Source organism: Trachypithecus francoisi, unplaced genomic scaffold (genome assembly GCF_009764315.1).
Source record: "Trachypithecus francoisi isolate TF-2019V2 unplaced genomic scaffold, Tfra_2.0 Lachesis_group13, whole genome shotgun sequence".
NCBI classification, from domain to species: Eukaryota; Metazoa; Chordata; class Mammalia; order Primates; family Cercopithecidae; genus Trachypithecus; species Trachypithecus francoisi.
Window position 1 is genome coordinate 44,739,171 of NW_022681458.1, and position 17,888 is coordinate 44,757,058.

Consider the following 17,888-nt stretch of genomic DNA (forward strand, 5'->3'; position numbering starts at 1 on the left):
CATCTCAAAAAAAAAAGAAAAGATAAATTATGTAAAATTACATATATATACAATTTATCTTTTATGTCATACATATGATTTTACAAAATTTGGTTTTGTTGCTGAGTCGTATACTATTAATATCTTTTAAACATCATGTTTTATGGTATTTTAGAAGATTTGTAGTATTTCAGCTTAGGAATGGGCCATCTTTTATTCAACCCATTTCCTATTATTAGACAAATAGCTTGTTTTCAATTATATGCTAGTACAAGTTCAGTATCTCTTACCTGAAATGCCTGGGACTAGAAGTGTTTCAGATTTAGGAATTTTTTGGATTTTGGAATATTTGTATTATACCTGTTGATTATCCCAAATCGAGAAATCTTAGTGTTATGTCAATATTCAAAAAGTTTTGGATTTTGTAGCATTTTTTGTTTCAGATTTTCGAATATGGTATGCTCAACCTATATAAATAATGCTTATTGCAGAGGAATCTTTTATAAACAACCTTACTCATTACTTTAAGATAAATTCCTAAGTGTGGAATTATTGAGTCTAAGGATATACTTTCTTTTTTTTGAGCAAAGTCTCACTCTGTTGCCCAGGCTGGAGTGCAGTGGTGCAATCTTGGCCCACTGCAACCTCTGCCTCCCAAGTTCAAGTGATTCTCCTGCCTCAGCTGCCCGAGTAGCTGGGACTACAGGCACGCGCCACCATGCCCGGCTAATTTTTGTATTTTTTGTGAGAGACGGAGTTTCACCATGCTGGCCAGGCTGGTCTCGAACTCCTGACCTCGTGATCTGCCCACCTTGGCACCCCAAAGTGCTAGGATTACAGGCGTGAACCACCGCACCCTGCCAGATATAAATATTTTTAGACCAACTTGCCCTCTTATGAGGTCACAACAGTTTACCCTCCAGCAGCAGTACATCAGAATGAAACCTCCATGGACATTTCTAAAATGATATTTAACGGTCTCCCATATAAGGCATTATAGTATGACGCGTCAGACATTCCTTTCATTGCTTGCATTTTCTCACTTCATGCTCTGGGAAGCCCATGGGAACCACAAAAAGTGCTCAGCTTTATGAAGTTTATTTCAAGGTATAGTATTTTGGTGAATATAAGTGCAATGCTTTTCAAACTGTATCATGCAAATGAATCACCTAGGAGATCTGCGAAAAAATAGTGTCTGATTTATTAGGTCTGGGGCAGAGCTTGAGATTCAGCAGTTCTAACTCTCAGTAATACTAATGTGACTGCTCTGCAGGCCACATGTTCGTCAGCAAGGGCTTAGGAAGCCATGACCCCTTAAAAGGGTACCAGGCCTGAAATTGTGAAATTGTGAAAGGCTCTGACTCATCAGTTGATTTTCAAAGATTATTAACCATCTATTTTCTAAGGTACAGAGAGATATCTTCCACTGGTCAAGGAAGAAAAGAATGAGTTTTCCTGAAATAGGGTTTCTTCACAATATAAGACAATTAATGATGATGAATGATATAGATAATAGATGTAATGGGAATTCCAAGGATAAATGGATAATTGAAGTAGTAACTGACGTCTTGAAATAGGAGGTGGGACTTTTGATGTATGTTAAATGTTGTAGGATTCAGACAATATTCCGGATTCTATTTCCTGCTTACCAGCTGGCCTAGCTAAACTAGCATCTGCTTTACCTCTCTGGGGATCAATTTTAAAATTTATCTTAGCAGCATTAATATTTTAGATCAGACTTATGTTAACCAAGTTCTAATAGACCCTATTAGGGCTCTTAGAGTGTCTGGAGCCCATTCACTATTGAGAAGAAAAAAAAATTACTCAGAAAATAGCTCTATAGAATGTTGTTAGGCAGAGGAAATTCATTTTCAATTTAAATCATAATGAAGAAATTTCACAGTAACTTTTCTATGTCTCTGTCCTGTATTTCTTATCATTCTTTTTCTTTATTAGGGTCATGAAAAATGTGCCTTGTTAATACTTGACAAGATACAAGACGAGAGCCTTATTAATGCAAAAAATAATGCACTGCAGACGTAAGTGTAACTACTAAAGTTGGACTTGAACCCAGGGTCATAGGCATTTATTCAAGAAATATTAAGAGCCTGCTGTGTGCCAGACTAGCTCTGGGGAACACAGTGGTGAAAGATGCAGACCTGGCTTCCCCTGCATGAAGGTGACAGTCACATATCTACAAGTGCTGACCAAGCGAGGCAGTTTTAGTTAGAATCCTTCTTTTGATATGTCTTCACAGAATTTTGTGAAGTCTGTGTTTTTCTTTGCTGATATTTCTGGGGTAATATTATAAATTTAGTGGGCTGTTAGAAAAATCTTATGGACTGACATATTTGGGGAAGCTATTTGTATTATGTATTAGCATTATGTATTCTGACTGGAAAATGACAGTTTTACAAATCAGGTTCCCAGAATACATTTGAAGAGTTTCTAAGCTATTTGTCTTGATGATATTTTAATATAATTCAGTGTAACCCTTGGTGTGAAAGATCTAAAAGCTGTTTCATTTTCCGCTTTAGGAAATTATTTATGCATTTGTTTTAAAGGCAAAGGAATTTTTTTCATTTAAGATTCTTAAGCGGGGCGTGGTGGCTCATGCCTGTAATCCCAGCACTTTGGGAGGCCAAGGCAGGTGGATTAGTTGAGGCCAGGAGTTCATGACCAGCCTGGCCAACATGGTGAAACCCCATCTCCACTAAAAAATACAACACCACCAACAAAATTAGCTGGGCGTAATGGCGGGTGCCTGTAATCTCAGCTACTTGGGAGGCTGAGGCCGGAGAATCACTTGAACCTAGGAGGCGGAGGTTGCACTGAGCTGAGATCGTGCCACTGTACTCCAGCCTGGGCAACAAGATCAAGACTCTGTCTCCAAACAAAAAAAAAGAAAACAAAAACCAAAAAACAAAAAAAATTGGGTGTGGTGGCTCATACCTGTAATCCTGGCTCTTTGGGAGGCTCAGACAGGCAGATCACTTGGGCCCAGCAGTTTGAGACCAGCCTGGCCAACATGATAAAACCCCTTCTCTACAAAAAATAAAAAAATTAGCCAGCCACGGTGGTTTGCGCCTGTAGTCTCAGCTACTCAGGAGACTGAGGCAGGAGAATCACTTGAGCCCAGCAGAAGGTCAAGGCTGCAGTGAGCTGTGATCATGTCACTGCACTCCAGCCTGGGTGACAGAGTGAGACCCTGTCTCAAAAAAAAAAAAAAGTTTCTTAAGCAGTATATAAGCACAATATACTGAGTCTGCCATAATTCTTTAAGGTATTATAAATTCAGTAAAACATCTGTGTGCATTTAGTAGTAACAAGGAGGGTTGAAATTATACATATATGTGGGTGGCATTAATGCCAGTCATATTGTTGAACTGTGTGAAACAGTGATTCAAATGCTGTGTTGGAAATCAAGCAGTAAAGGGCCTTCTGCAAAATATAGCAAAGCTTGAGTTCTTCCTCTGTCTTCCTATTTACTGTCATTGAGATTGTTTGAGATGCAGAATATTTGTAATATCTGCAGCAAGATCTGGGCCAAACATACAACAACAGTTGGACCATTAGCACCTGGAAAAGATCTGGGCAGCAATTTTTTTTTTTTCTTAAGTAGAAACATCCATGTACTATTTGCAGAGTCTAAGTACTTCCTTTTAGCGACATGGGCTAACCAGAATTCCACATTCTTACCCAAGTATGTATCACAACTGATGCTTGGTCTTGTGTTTTTTAGACCCCTCCACGTTGCTGCACGCAATGGCTTGAAGGTGGTAGTTGAGGAGTTGCTGGCCAAAGGGGCCTGTGTACTTGCTGTAGATGAAAATGGTAAGTGGAAAAAGTCAACAGTGACTGCAGGTACCTTCCATAAGCTAGTTGAAGCCAGAGGAAAATGAGAAAGACAGGTGCTGGTTTAAAAGGCGGTTAAGAATTCTGTCCCCCTTGGAAGTCCCGTGTGTGAGAAATCAAGCAAGGATAACTTGTCCTGTCTGTCTTTTTGTAAATCACATAGTCTACCTGTAGCCCACCCAGTGCTGTCCATTTTGCATGCAATGCCAGCATCTGGTCTCTAACTCCTCAGCACAGTGGTTAAAATATTTTAGACACACTAAAGGAGTTTCAAGTTGACACTCAAAATTTTAACTGCAGATGCTGAAGAGTTAGGGATTACACATGTCATTAGTGCATGCTCAAGGGCTCAAATGAAAACCTAGATTTTTGATTGTATTTAAGTTCATTCTGAGATCAAACTTTTTTTTTTCTTTAAGTATGGATCAGAACTCATATTCCAAGTATGGAAATTTGAGGAACAAGAGTAAAATTTCTTAATCAATGTCTAGGCTTGAAGCTTCCCCTGATCTGCATAATGTTCCTTTCCTAATGAACTAATTCTTAACAGAATTTTTCTACTCTGCTTCCTAAGACATTTTGAAAAGAATAGCTACTAGAATTGCACTAAGCTGCCATTTTAAGCACAATGCCTATTAACCTTGGGGAGCAAAAAAGGAACTTCTGGATATTTATGAATTCTGTAATTTTTAAAATGTGGCATTTAATTAAAGTATTATAATGTATTAATGTAACTCAATCAACTGCTTGTTACAGGTGTTGGGATTAGCAGCTCATGCCTGTTTCTCAGAAGTAAGCAGCCATACTGGCATCAGTAGCTAACTCTTATTAGTTTTGATTTTCCAGCCCCATTTATCCTAGCATGCACCCTGCTCTGTCCCCCACCTGACTCATCTAGGAAGTGCAGAAAGTTCCCTATTACTCCATCTCCCTGGTTTTCCTGCCTCACCTTCCCACACCCTCTTAACGCCACTGTAGACTTAGGGTTGGCCTGCAGAGGCCCACAGTTTTTCTCCAAAATGGTCAAAGAGAATAGAATAAATTAGTTTTGCTTTTCCTGGAGTAAATCTGCTGCACTGAAGGTTTGTTCAGCTGATAGTGACCTTAGGAACAAGAGCCCTGGGTTGGTGCATACCTGCATCCCAAAGGCCTGGGAACATTTGGGGCAATTTTATACAGCAGTACAACCACAATTCCTTTACTCATCACTGACTTTTGTGGAATGGAATGTTAAACTACCTATTCATTCTTATTTGTGTTCATACCAGAAAAATGAACGATGTACTAAAGAGCAGGGTGGGGAGAGCAGGTCAAGTGATGATAAACAAAACAACAAACATGAAGTTTTAGTGAGCTATTCCTCTGAATTACTGAGCAAGTGCCCTCACTGTGTAGTGGAAACTTTGACCAGCCGAGAAGGCAGCTAACCCTTTTCAGGCCAGTAGAATAAAGGTTGGATAAGGGAAATAATCAAGTCAAAGACTTAATCTACTTCCCCAAGGAACCTGTATTATGAGTTAAGACAGTTTTCTTATCTGGGCTGGACCCATTGAGTCTAAATGAGAATAACATGATTCTAATTATGACAAGCATAGTAATTTTCTCACATCCATTACATTTTAGATTTGGGACTTTGGTTGGTGAGTAGCCATTTTTAAATACTCTATTAGGCCAGGTGTGATGGCTCATGCCTATAATCCCAGGACTTTGGGAAGTCAAGGTGGGAGGATTGCTTGACCCCAGGAGTTTGAGAACAGCCTGGGAAACATAGCAAGACCTCGACTCAAATAAAAAATATTTTTAAAAAAAAATCAGCTGGGAGTAGTGGCACACACCTACAGTCCCAGCTATTCGGGAGGCTGAGGTGGGAGGATTGCTTGAGTCCGAAAGACAAGACTGTAGTGAGATCAAGGCCCATGCCACTATAATCCAGCCTGGGAGACAGAGTGAAACCCTATCAAAAAAAATTTTTTTTGTTAAATTTCTCCTAAATGATTGTAAATTTTTAATCACAAACAACCAGTGCTTTCCTGTGTCTGATTTACTGCAATGATTCCATTTTTCTAAAACCAGTTATTGGTGTCTACTTTCTATGAACATATATAAAGTGACAAAACTTCATTACTCACTTTTGCAGTCATCTAATTTTCAATATCTTTTCTAATTGGACGCACAATTACCTAACAATAGAAAGTCATTGTTCTCAGAATGAGAGTCCTTCTCAGGCCCAGGCCTGAGGCTCATGGTGTGTGTGTGCTGTCAGGCAGAAACATCTTCCTGATTGTCCTGTTGCTGTTTATTGTGAAATTGTGTCCCACACCCACCCCCTCATGTTTGTGTTCACTAAATGAAGGCTGGAATCCTGCCTAACATTGGATAATATCATGCTTGTCGTAGTCATACGAGCTGAAAACAAAAATAAAAAGCCCTCCATAAAATGTCTCCCCTCCCTCCCCCTCTAGCCTCACCCCTAGCATGACTTGTGAGAAGTAACTCCTCCTTTTACCTGGCATGATTTCTAACTCAACATACATCTCCGCCTGTGAGGTCATCTGAGATGTACTGTGGAATGCTCGTGCCTCCTCGAGACTCCCCAGAACTAACCACTGCCTTGTCTGCATTTACGCCCAGGTCATACCCCGGCCCTGGCTTGCGCTCCTAACAAAGACGTGGCTGACTGCCTGGCCCTCATTTTGGCTACCATGATGCCTTTTTCTCCTTCCAGTACAATGACGGCTGTCAACTTCGTTTGTTTAAAAAAAGACAATTTGAGCAGGACGACCCTCTCCAATCTGGGTAGCATGGTTAGCCTGTGCAGTAACAACGTAGGCTCGGAGGATGGGTACAATGAAAATGATTCTGATTCGGAAACGTTTTGACTTTGGACTGTAGAAGCTTTCCTTTGATCACCTGTGTTGGAGGAAAGGAAAGAAGCTTGAATTCCAGGTTTATGTGTGTTCCAGTATTATTTGGGGCCTGGGCTTCCAGAAGCTAGTAGAGAAGGATTAATCAAGGGCGGGCAGTGAGGCTGTTGGATGGAACAGTCACACAGATGGCCCCAGTTTTGTTTTGTTTCACATCCTCTTTAAGATACTTCTATGAAAGTCTACCTCTCATTTTAAGTAAAGAATAAAAGATGTATTTAATTCCTGTTCTTTGGGGATAATGCAACAGAGAGGCAGCTGTTCACTATGAATAATTTTTCTTTTCATGTATTTAGCAGTGAATTCTCAGAAGTATATCAGTGTGACATTCATGTCCCCTGGGAGGGAAGGGAAGAGGCAGATAGGAAATGCCTCAAACCTCTTCTCACTTTGATGTTTACTTCCTCACTAGAAGCCAAAGGTAAAGGTGTTCATCTTCAGAAATAATGCCTATAATAATCTTTTTAGAGAGTCCAACTATTTATATCCTCTCTATAGTAAGCATTTAAATATCCAGAACTTCTTTCTGAGGATCTCTGTTAAAAGTTGCCAGATGAATTGAAAAATTGAACTTGCTTTTTTTGTTTAACACAGTGTTCTCCATAACAAGCCTGTGACTAATTTTCACTTAAGTGATTGAACCCAAATTTATCTAATAACATTTCAGGTGAAAATTATATTGCACCAAAACTTTGACACAATATGCAAAATTAATATGAAACTACCCTTTGTTAATTTACTCTTAAATCAAAATACTAACTTTTAAAAACCATCAGAATCATCAGCATTGTTCATCAGTAGTAAAATGAACTTCCGAGTCAAGGCCATGCCGAGTGAGTGAAAAGTGTGACTGCAAAAAGGAACAAAAAAAGTGAAAGCAGAAAGTAGAAATGGGTGATTTAGCAAGTAAAGCCGATTGCCAGTTGCTTGATGATGAAACCAACATAGTGAATATTGTGTCTGCTCCCTCTGCCAAAGCTTCTAGGTCAAATGGACCCCGTTCCACACCTGGAACTGCTGTACAAAAAGAAGAATGAGACTCTTTAAAAATTATGCAATACACACACATATATGTGTGCGTGTGTATATATATGTGTGTGTGTGTGTAGTTCATCAGCCAGCTACACATGAGGACCAAAATGCTTCAGTCTAAAATGGAAGATATACATTTTTTTCCTTCAAAATGCAAGTGAGAACTGAAGTAGCTTTTTTATGGAGTTAAAATGTAATCTTTTTGTGTACCAGTCTTTGTTGTATTTTATATTTCTTATGACACAGATTTCTAGTTGACCACTTAACATTTGTAGCTGATGATGTGTTGACCATGTTTTTTTTTTTTTTTTTTGCCAAACTAGAGAAAATGTCCATATACTTTTGATGTAAATGTGTTCATATTTATTTGAAATGAAGCAATTAGTGAGGAAACATCCGTTATTTGTTCTCTATTTTAATTGCTATGTATCTTATTTAGAATAACAAAAACAGTGAAAAAAACACACTTGACCCTGGGCTAGCCAAAAGCCCAAGGCCAAACCCAGCATTTCCACTGCTAAAGTTTCCAGCTGACCCTCAGGTTCTTCCACGTTGGTTAGAGAGGGCTACGCATCTTCTATTGCTCAGCCACAGTCTGTAAAGCTTAGAGCTTAGAAGACATTGCAGTCTGGATGCTCTTCTGCGAGATGAAAACTCAAATGTGTAGTGGATCATATACACAAAGGCAGCCCAAAGAAACATTTAGAAATTACCCTAAGTACACTGAAAAGCTCACATAGTCTCAGTAACCTGATGGGAAATGATGGCAGTGTGTGGGCACATGTGCCAAAAGGAGAAATAAAAATCACCAGCTCAAGTGCTATTTTCTACTTGAGGAAGAGACAGAAAAGAAATGTGTCGAATTGGAGAAGTACTCTCTGACATTTTATAATGAGTTCCATTTCCACCCTGGAAATTGCTATTTTATAGTGTATGTGAGATATTTTAAAAATAATGTTCTATCATATCTGGATCAAAGACAGATAACTGTATTATATTTTTCATCTAACTGTAAAACTTTAATCTTACTCTTCATATCCTGGATTTGATTAAAACTCCTGTTGGGTTCTTCACAAATGAGAGCTTGTTCTGGTATTGATTGAACTGGTATTAATTTCCCTGAAAATTTCCCACACCACCACCACTGTTTTTTGAATTCTTGGCGTTGTGCTTCCCACCTTCTGTCCTTTTCGTTTGTTTAGAGAAGATGAATTTTTAAAAAGCAGATAAATTGCTAATGAGCAATAATGACCTTCTCTTTACCAAAACACTGAAAATTAAGAGAGATTCAGTGTTGAAGAAGCACAATATACTGCGGTGTCTTTTTCTAGAAGTGAATGGAAATCTTGCTCAGTTGGCATTTCAAGCAGGAAATGAAATGCTTGCTTTAATGGCAAAGCAGCGTTAACATTTTTCCTGTCGTGTAGCAGAGAGTACAAGAATCATTTCAGCAAAGCAGTGACTCACCATGGAGCTGCGTTTTGACTTTTCCCCACTCTCTTACTCATAGAAGGAGGACAAAGGAACGAAATGAAATCATGCTCACAATGAACTGTTCATTACATCAACTGATCTCTCTCTCTCCCCCCTCTTCTCTTTCTCCCATACCCCAAGACTAAATTTTTTTTTAAAGAAATGACTTTAAAAACTATCATTTCTGTATTTTAATTACATCCCTTAGAAATAAAATTATGTTTGCACCATAGCTTTCTAAGAAAAAAAATGTGTTTTTAAGTAAGTCTTAGTTGCTTAGTGCTTTTACTTAAGTGTGTTATTTTTAGACTGTATTTTAACCACAGCCACAAGGATCATGTTTCATTGCACTTACTTATTTGCCAGTGTCTGCCTGTCTTTGGTAAATACATTACTATCTCCAAATTGCCTAAAATCTGCTATGATTCTACAGTAAATAGCTCAGGGTATTTCTATTTATCACTACTAAAAGGGCACCATAGTATGTTTTGGTACTTTAGGCAGTAAACACTGCTTGGTTTATCATTTTGTTATTAAATTAGAACAAGAACATCAAATGGATTTGCTGCACTAGTTATTCTTTGTACTGTTGAGCAACTTGGTGTGCTTATATGTTGTGTTGGTTGAAAAACTCATCCCTTTTTTTGTCTTGTAATATGAAGTTAGAGTGCCTTTTTATATTTGTATATTCTGGAAATGTTCTGTGGAATGTTTTGTATTTTTTCATTTGAGTGTTATCAGAGCAATATGATACCAGTGAGTTTTCATTTCTTTGAATGTATAAAGTGTCTTTTTTCCTGAAATTTCCCCTTGTACTTGCATTGAAATGAATATGAAGATGCTAAAGTTTTCTATAGGAATTGTTTGATTTTGCAGTGCTAAAATGCTTTCTTCTTACAAAACTGTAAACCATAGGTCAGTATTATAGGGGAAAAGCATTTTAAGATAGTGACAATCTGAGTGTTTGTATAAAATGTAATTCTATGCGTTTCTTATGTGATCTAAAAATTCAATGCAAATATCTTTTATTTGGTAGTTTTGTCTACATATTTTATGCTCTAGCATGTGCAATATATCTTTGTAAAGCACGATGATACAAATCTGGTGCCAGTGTTATATTTTGCATAACATATTTGTAACAGCATAAAATATTGTTTGATGATTTCAGTGGGATTTTGTCTATAATGTTTTCTTATGTAAATTGGAGTTGAATGACTGGTAAATGTCATGACTGTAAAAATGGGGAAAATGACTTTTAGTTCAGTGAATGACTTTGAACCAATCTGAATCTTCTCAAGCACAGTTTAATACTTTTGCAACTACTGAATGCTCTAATAACATAACGAAGTACTTAACTGTAATATACTATGGAAATGCATTCAGATGGTTATTTTTACAAATAAAAACGGTACACATATTGTTGAGATTTGTATTTTAATTTTTCCAATTTATGCTTTTTCTAAATTATGCTAATTTAAATCTTTGCACTCCCCCAAGCCAAATTAACTTTAAATTTTGGAACTAATCAAGATAAAAGTGTATCTCCAGATTCACAATTTATATTTGTATTATCACAATTAGAGAAAAAATTCAAACATACATGCTTGTGTTTATTATATGTATTTATGCTTCCAACTTTTTTCCATAAAAGGTTTTGTTTTGTTTTGTTTTGTTTTGTTTCTGCTCTGTTGTCCAGGCTGATGGGCAGTGGTGAGATCTCGGCTCACTACAGCCTCGACCTACTGGGCTGAAGTAATCCTCCTACCTCAGCCTCCCAAGTAGCTGGGACTACAGGTGTGCACTACCATGCCTAGCTAATTTTGTTTTTTTATAGAGATGGGGTCTCACTATGTTGCCCAGGCTGGTCCATAAAGGATTTGAGCTGGGTTATGACAAAAGATGTGGTAAACTACAAATAGAGAAATGAGAACAGAGAAAAAGAATACAAACAGATACAGGAACCATAAAATTTAAAACAGTATCTATGACTGAACTTGAGTTTGCTCTTAGCTTCCTTGCAGCCAAGGTAAGAGGAGAAACGTGATCAGTTATATAGTTCACATATATCAAAAAGGAAGTTTATTAGGTCTTCAAAATTGTGAAATCAACCATGCCTATCTTTGGTATTGTCACCATTACCCTTCAGGGACTTCAGAGCAACACAAGAACCTCCATCTCTGCACTATCCTTAGAGGTATCCATAGAATTTCCTTCTCCATCTATCTCACCATCCAAAATTTTTCATCTTGAGTAGTAACTTCAGGGACAGTCCCTGGAAGCACTAAGGAACAAATTCCTAATGATGGAGTTTCCAGTTATTGACAAAGACATTTGGGGGTGGTGCCTGCCTGAGTTCCTCAAATCAAGTGTTATAGAATGTTAGCAGTTATTACAGTCCAGCCCAGTCACATCACCAGCTCTTTCAGGAAGAAACTGAATCCTAGAGAAGTTATACAACTTGAATTTTTGAAGATAGTGACCTGATGATACAACATCTGCCTCTAGATGTTCTGTCTTCCATGCCATCTTGCCATATAATGTTTTGTTTTTTTTCTGCCAGAAATGTTAAGGGAGGTTTTGTACTCAGCCCTGCCTCCCTCCCTATTCAAATACACAAATCTGGGTGCTTTTCAGTCTTAAAGGCTGTAAAGCAGGAGTCACACCACAAGTGAGTGCTTCCTGTTGTTTAGAGCAGACTGGGTATATTAGTTATCTATTGCTGTGTAACAAATTACCCCAAAACTTAGTGGCTTAAAACAACAAATGTTTCCTAACTCACAGTTTCTATGAGTCAGCCCTAGTTTAGCTGGGTCTTCTGTTCCAGGGTCTCTCACAGCCTGTAATCACGGTGTTAGCCCGGGAATGATCCATTTCTAAGTTCACTCATATGGTTGTTGGCAGGATTCTTCTCGTGGGTTGTTACACTGAGGGCCTCAGTTCCTTGATGGTTGTTGGCTGCCCTCCGTTCCTTGCCAGATGGGCCTTCCTGTAGGGAAACTCACAGCATGGCAGCTTGCCCGGTGGGCTAGCATGCTGACAAAAGCCAGGAAGACAAAGAGCAAGACAGAGTCACAGATTTTTGCAACTGCATTTCAGAAGTGATATTTCATCATTTTTCTTATTCTGTTCATGAAAAGCAAATTACTAAGTCCAATCTATACTCAAGGGCAAGGGATCCCCCAAGGGTGTGAACAGCAGGAACAGCAATCACTAGGAGCCATTTTTGGAAGCTACTCGCCATCCTGGTCTATCACAGTGTCCTTTGAGGCTGTAACATCATACTAATACACCTTCTTCCCAGTCATTGCTAAGAAAATTGCTTGCTTGACTGCCTGAACTCACCCTTTCAAGGAAAATGTAGAGATCCCTAATTTTAATTGTGTTCTCATAAGCAGAGAAAGGTGATAATGGCCTCCACTGCGATAATTATATTTTTGAACATTGATGTGGCACTTTGTCTTCAAACTGCTTGTCAAAGATTCCTTCTCACTAATTCCATTTGGTAGGTTTAGATCCCTGTATATCTATCCCTCACTTAACACACTTAATGTGTTTCAGAATTAGTTTGCAAAGCACAAAAGCATTAAGCTAAAAGGCTATTAACATAAAAACATTGTGGGTAAAAGTACTGTATGAATTGTCCCTTTAGCAAATTTCATCCTGAAGGTGCATTTGCTGTAAAATATAAAGCACCAAGATAATGGCTGTGCCATTCATTAATTCTCAGGCACTCTAGGGAGTGATTGGAAATGTGTGGGCATTTGTGGTTGGCACAATGGCTGGGGGGTGAGCATTTATGGTTCCAAGGGCCAGGGAGACCAAATGTGCCACTCAACCCAGGGAATAACTGCGCCACTTACAATGTCAGTGCTCCTCTACACCACTGCTCACCTATTTGCCTTCCTCTTGTTTCTGAATCATTTCTTCATCAATGTATTGCTTGTGACGCCAACCATATTGCCTCGTCTATTTTCACAAGGGATTGCATAAACACACTTTATATGCTCTGAGAACGAGAACTTATAAGATTGAGAAGAAGAACTTTGGAAGGCAATGCTGAGCACATGTGCCCACGATATGTATTTTTCCAGGGGAGAAGATTTGCACAGATCAAGACATCTTTAATTCATTATCAAACCACAAATGTCAACATACATACATATATTTCTTGTCTTAAGCAAGAGGTGATTGTATCTACTTTCCCGGTGGGGAGAACTCCTGCTCACAAAGATGGGGCACTTGGCCCACCGTCACATGGCAAGCTCTGGCAACAGAGTACTTCAGCCTCACAGGGTTCTCTAGGCACTAGTGGACACAATTTCTAGGATACTATTTTCTACTTTTAAATGTCAATTTAATGAAGTACTGTGTATTTACATTCTGGAAGAATTTTATAATTTTCAAAAGTAAAAATACTGAAGCAGTACTTTTAGAGCACAAAAAGCTTACCTGTGTTTACATTGAGTTGAAAGTACCCAGCAAATTCATGAACTTTATTTATATTTTTTATAGTTGGGGTTCCTAAGAATTACTAACATGTAAGCTCAGATCCTAACCACAAGAAATTACCAGCTATGCAAAGATCAGAGGAGAGAACATTCTAGGGAGAGGGAATGGCTAGTGCCAATACCCAAAGGCAGGAATGAGTTTGTTATGTTCCAGGAACAGAAATGGGGCCAGTGTGACTGGAGACTCAAGGGAAAGGGAGGGTGGCAGAAGATTAACAGCGATCTTCTGATTAAGAGCCCAGACATAAAATTTTGTGAGCTGGGAGGACTTTCTATATTTTTCTGAATCTGACAAAAGCCACTGGAGAAATGTAAGCAGAAAAATGGCTGTGGTCTGATTTTTTTTCTGTCATCTTTTTTTTTTATTTTTATTTTACTTTAAGTTCTGGGATACATGTGCAGAACATACAGGTTTGTTCCATAGGTATACATGTACCATGGTGGTTTGCTGCACCTATCAACCCATCATCTAGGTTTTAAGCCGCGCATGCATTAGGTATTTGTCCTAAATGCTGTCCCTCCCCTTGCCCCAACCCACCGACAGGCCCTGGTGTGTGATATTCCCCTTCCTGTGTCCATGTGTTCCCATTGTTCAACTCCCACTTCTGAGAGATAACATGTGGAGTTTGGTTTTCTGTTCCTGTGTTAGTTTGCTGAGAAGGATGGCTTCCAGCTTCATCCATGTCCCTGTAAAGGACATGAACTCATTCTTTTTTATGGCTGCATAGTATTCCATGGTGTATATGTGCCACATTTTCTTTATCCAGTGATTTCATTTTTAAAAGATCATTCTGGCTGCTGTTGAGAGAGAAACCCTAGTGACCAGTTAGGTGGCCACTGCAGTAGCCTAGACAAATAAACATAGTGGCTTGGATTGTCTGGCAACAAGGGAAATGAAGAGAATGTGACATGTTTTGGTTATGTCTTGAAGGCAGAGTTGACTGAATTTGCTGATGGCTCGAGTCAAGTAAACAGTAGAGTTTGGGGAAGAAGCCAGGGCTGGGATCATATGAAATTGTAGATATGTGAAAGTTGATTTGGAGTCATTCCTGTCCTACCCAATGAAAATGGAGTCAAGGAGCCATTGTTGGGAAAAAGCACTCTGGTCACAAACGTCTTCCAAAAACTGTTTTGCAAGTTTACTCCAATGAAACAGCCTGCTAAGACTTCAAGACAAACTTTACCTAGCAGTTGCTGCCACCTGCCAATCAGAGCTCACCAGCTCCCACTCTGCTATCGCCAATTAACTTTCTTTCAAAACAACTTACATCATCTTTCTCCTTTCCCAATAAAACTCCAGCCCTTTCATTTGTTCTTTGGACACACTGGAAACTACCCTGGTCTCTTTGTGCATGTCCCTATTGCAAGCCTACTTTCTGTATATTACTCTCAAAATCCTCTTGCTTAGAGATTTGTCTTTGTATACACACACACACACACACACACACACATATATATATATTTAGTATTGACAAATGAGAGGAGATTCCCTCAGGAATAAATGATAGAAGAGCCCCGAAATGTGGACACTCCAACATTTAGAAGTTAGGAAGGGGAGGAGGAAGATCTAGCAGAGAAGACAAGACATAATGGTCAGAGGTGGGAGGAAAACCAAGAGACCAAGATGTCCCTGAAACCTGGGAAATAAAGGGTCATAGAAGAAGGAGTGCCAATTATTTCTGTTGTCTCAGTTGCTTCTGGGAAGCAGAGAAGCTGACCAATGGATTTGGCAAGATAGAGTTCATTTATTTATTTATTTTATTATTATTATTTTGAGATGGAGTTTCACTCTTGTTGCCCAGGCTGGAGTGCAATCTCAGCTCACTGCAACCTCCACCTCCAGGGTCAAGCGATTCTCCTGCCTCAGCCTCCCGAGTAGCTGGGACTGCAGGTGCACACCACCACACTTGACTGATTTTTTTTTTTTTTTTAAATTTTTAGTAGAGACAGGATTTTGCCATGTTAGCCAGGCTGGTCTCGAACTCCCGACCTCAGGTGATCCACCTGCCTCAGCCTCCCACACTGCTGGGATTATAGGCATGAGCCACCACACCCAGCCTGGAGAGAACATTTTAGAGTAGCAGAGGAGGGTTACTGAGTAGGATTTAGTACACTTGAGATTTGTGATCATAAATCTAAAATGATACCAGTCATCCTGGTGGATTTTTTCATCAGATGTTTGGGTGTAGGAAGAGAGTAAGAAGAAAGTGGAGTTTAACCTGGTATAGAGCTTTGCTAGTTAAGTCCAAAGGGAGAGAGGGTTATGGAACTATGGTGCTTTTAATGGATATGATTATGTAGATCATGGATTCTAAACTGGCTAAGGAAGAAAGTGAAAACATGAGGGAGGTGATGGATACTGAAAAAGTGGTAGTCAATGGGGGTCATGATAAGACAGAATTATTGAATTGTAGCCCCAGAGTTAGTGATCTTGATGTGGAGTGCTCAAAATAAAGATTTCACAGGTGGTACAGTTTTGATGATGACAAAGCAAAGGATATAATCATGGGAGTGGGTGGTTGAGAATGACTGAAACAAACAAAAAAAAAGCATTGGGTATGAAGAAGTAAAAATCTGAGGAGGCCAACATGACAAAAGGAAAAGTCATTTATTATAGAATTGAAGCAAAATAAATGAGAACATTTAGCTACTTCAAAATATCTATTATTCAGGTATTTTACTTTAAGTAGATGCATACTAAGAGCTGATTTACTGTCAGGCTGAAATTTGGTTCCAGGATTAGGATGAAGCTTTTAACAAAGTAAAAATGGTCAAGTGCATTTCTATTAAAAAACTAACCAGACCTTGGCTATGACAGAATGACAGGTTTTATGACCATATGGTTTAACCTAAATGTGTTTATGAGGCTCTCCAGAAAACATGACAGATGGCGAAGTGCTGCAGAATGAACAAAAGGAGAGTGTGGTTCAGACAACGTCTTAGTGATAACAATGAAAAATCGAATGCTTCCCAGTGGGCCTTCCGCAGAGGACAAAAGACTAAAATTATTGGAATTCTATATTGCTGTTTAGCTGAAAATTAAATTTGCTTTAAACCATTAACTTTTCCTGAAAAATTCCAGTTTTTAACTAAATAAATAGAAAGCTAACTTGGGTTGCTAATTCCCTTTTGAATTTCTTTTTTCAGAAATGATTTCTCTATGCCGTGTTTTATTTCACATTCTTCTTCAGGCCTGAGATTTACTCCTTGCTATTTTATTATTATTTAAAACTTGTAAAAAATTTGTTAGGAGAATGTTACCTGGTAATTTATTGATTTTCTGTTTAACTTCATTCACAAGGGTCTACCCATTAGCATGTAAATTTTGATTAGGCTGCTGAGCCCATTTCCTTTTGGCATCAGTGCTAAAAATGATGATAAAGGGCTCAGTTGGTGCCATCTGGGTGCTTGCTTTGTGATATTACAGCTAACACTAGAAATTAGATTGAGAAAACCAATTAATTTACCACAATGTCATTCAGATATTGAAAAAGAAAAGCCTTTCAGGGTGCTAACAATAGTTCCTAGAGATAAGAACATATTTTCTAATGTATATTAATGATCATTTTCCTTGCCACCAACCTTGTGATCTGAGAGCGTCCTGGATGGTGCAGAGCAGGGGACATTCTTGCTAAGATGTTGGTTGTGACAAAAACCTTTAAAAACCTTTAAACTGCAAATAAAAATCATCTTATTGGCCAGGCACAGTGGCTCAGGCCTGTAATCCCAGCACTTTGGGAGCCCTAGGTGGGCAGATCACCAGAGGTTGGGAGTTCGAGACCAGTCTGACCAACATGGAGAAACCCTGTCTCTATTAAAATTACAAAATTAGCCCGGCATGGTGACGCACGCCTGTAATCCCAGCTACTCAGGAGGCTGAGGCAGGAGAATCACTTGAACCCGGAGGCGAAGGTTGCGGTGAGCCAAGATCGCGTCATTAGCCAAACTCCGTCTCAAAAAAAAAAAGGTCACCTTATTAAATTACTCCGGCTGCTTTCTAATTGAGGTGAATAGTAAAAAATAGCTGATGCTCACTGAGTGCTTATGATGTGCCAAGCACTGTTCTGAGTGCTTTACATCCTTAAAACAACCCTGGAAAGTAGATGCTATTCTTTTT

At 38.8% G+C, this 17,888-nt stretch overlaps 1 protein-coding gene across 10 annotated transcripts in view; it reads left to right on the top strand.

The window, feature by feature from the left end:
* The window catches only part of ANKRD44 (ankyrin repeat domain 44), a 362,557-nt gene that overhangs the window by 320,630 nt on the left and 24,039 nt on the right, over window positions 1-17,888 (top strand). For 2 of the 10 annotated variants that reach the window (XM_033230768.1, XM_033230769.1), the window contains exons 27-29: window positions 1,936-2,018; window positions 3,722-3,813; window positions 6,466-10,687. In XM_033230768.1, the coding sequence (XP_033086659.1) occupies window positions 1,936-2,018; window positions 3,722-3,813; window positions 6,466-6,713 (423 nt within the window). In that variant the 3' untranslated portion in view covers window positions 6,714-10,687. Of the gene's footprint in view, window positions 1-1,935; window positions 2,023-3,721; window positions 3,814-6,296; window positions 10,688-17,888 lie in introns of those variants that run through there. The other 8 variants (XM_033230770.1, XM_033230772.1, XM_033230771.1 and 5 more) reach the window with 7 other exon arrangements.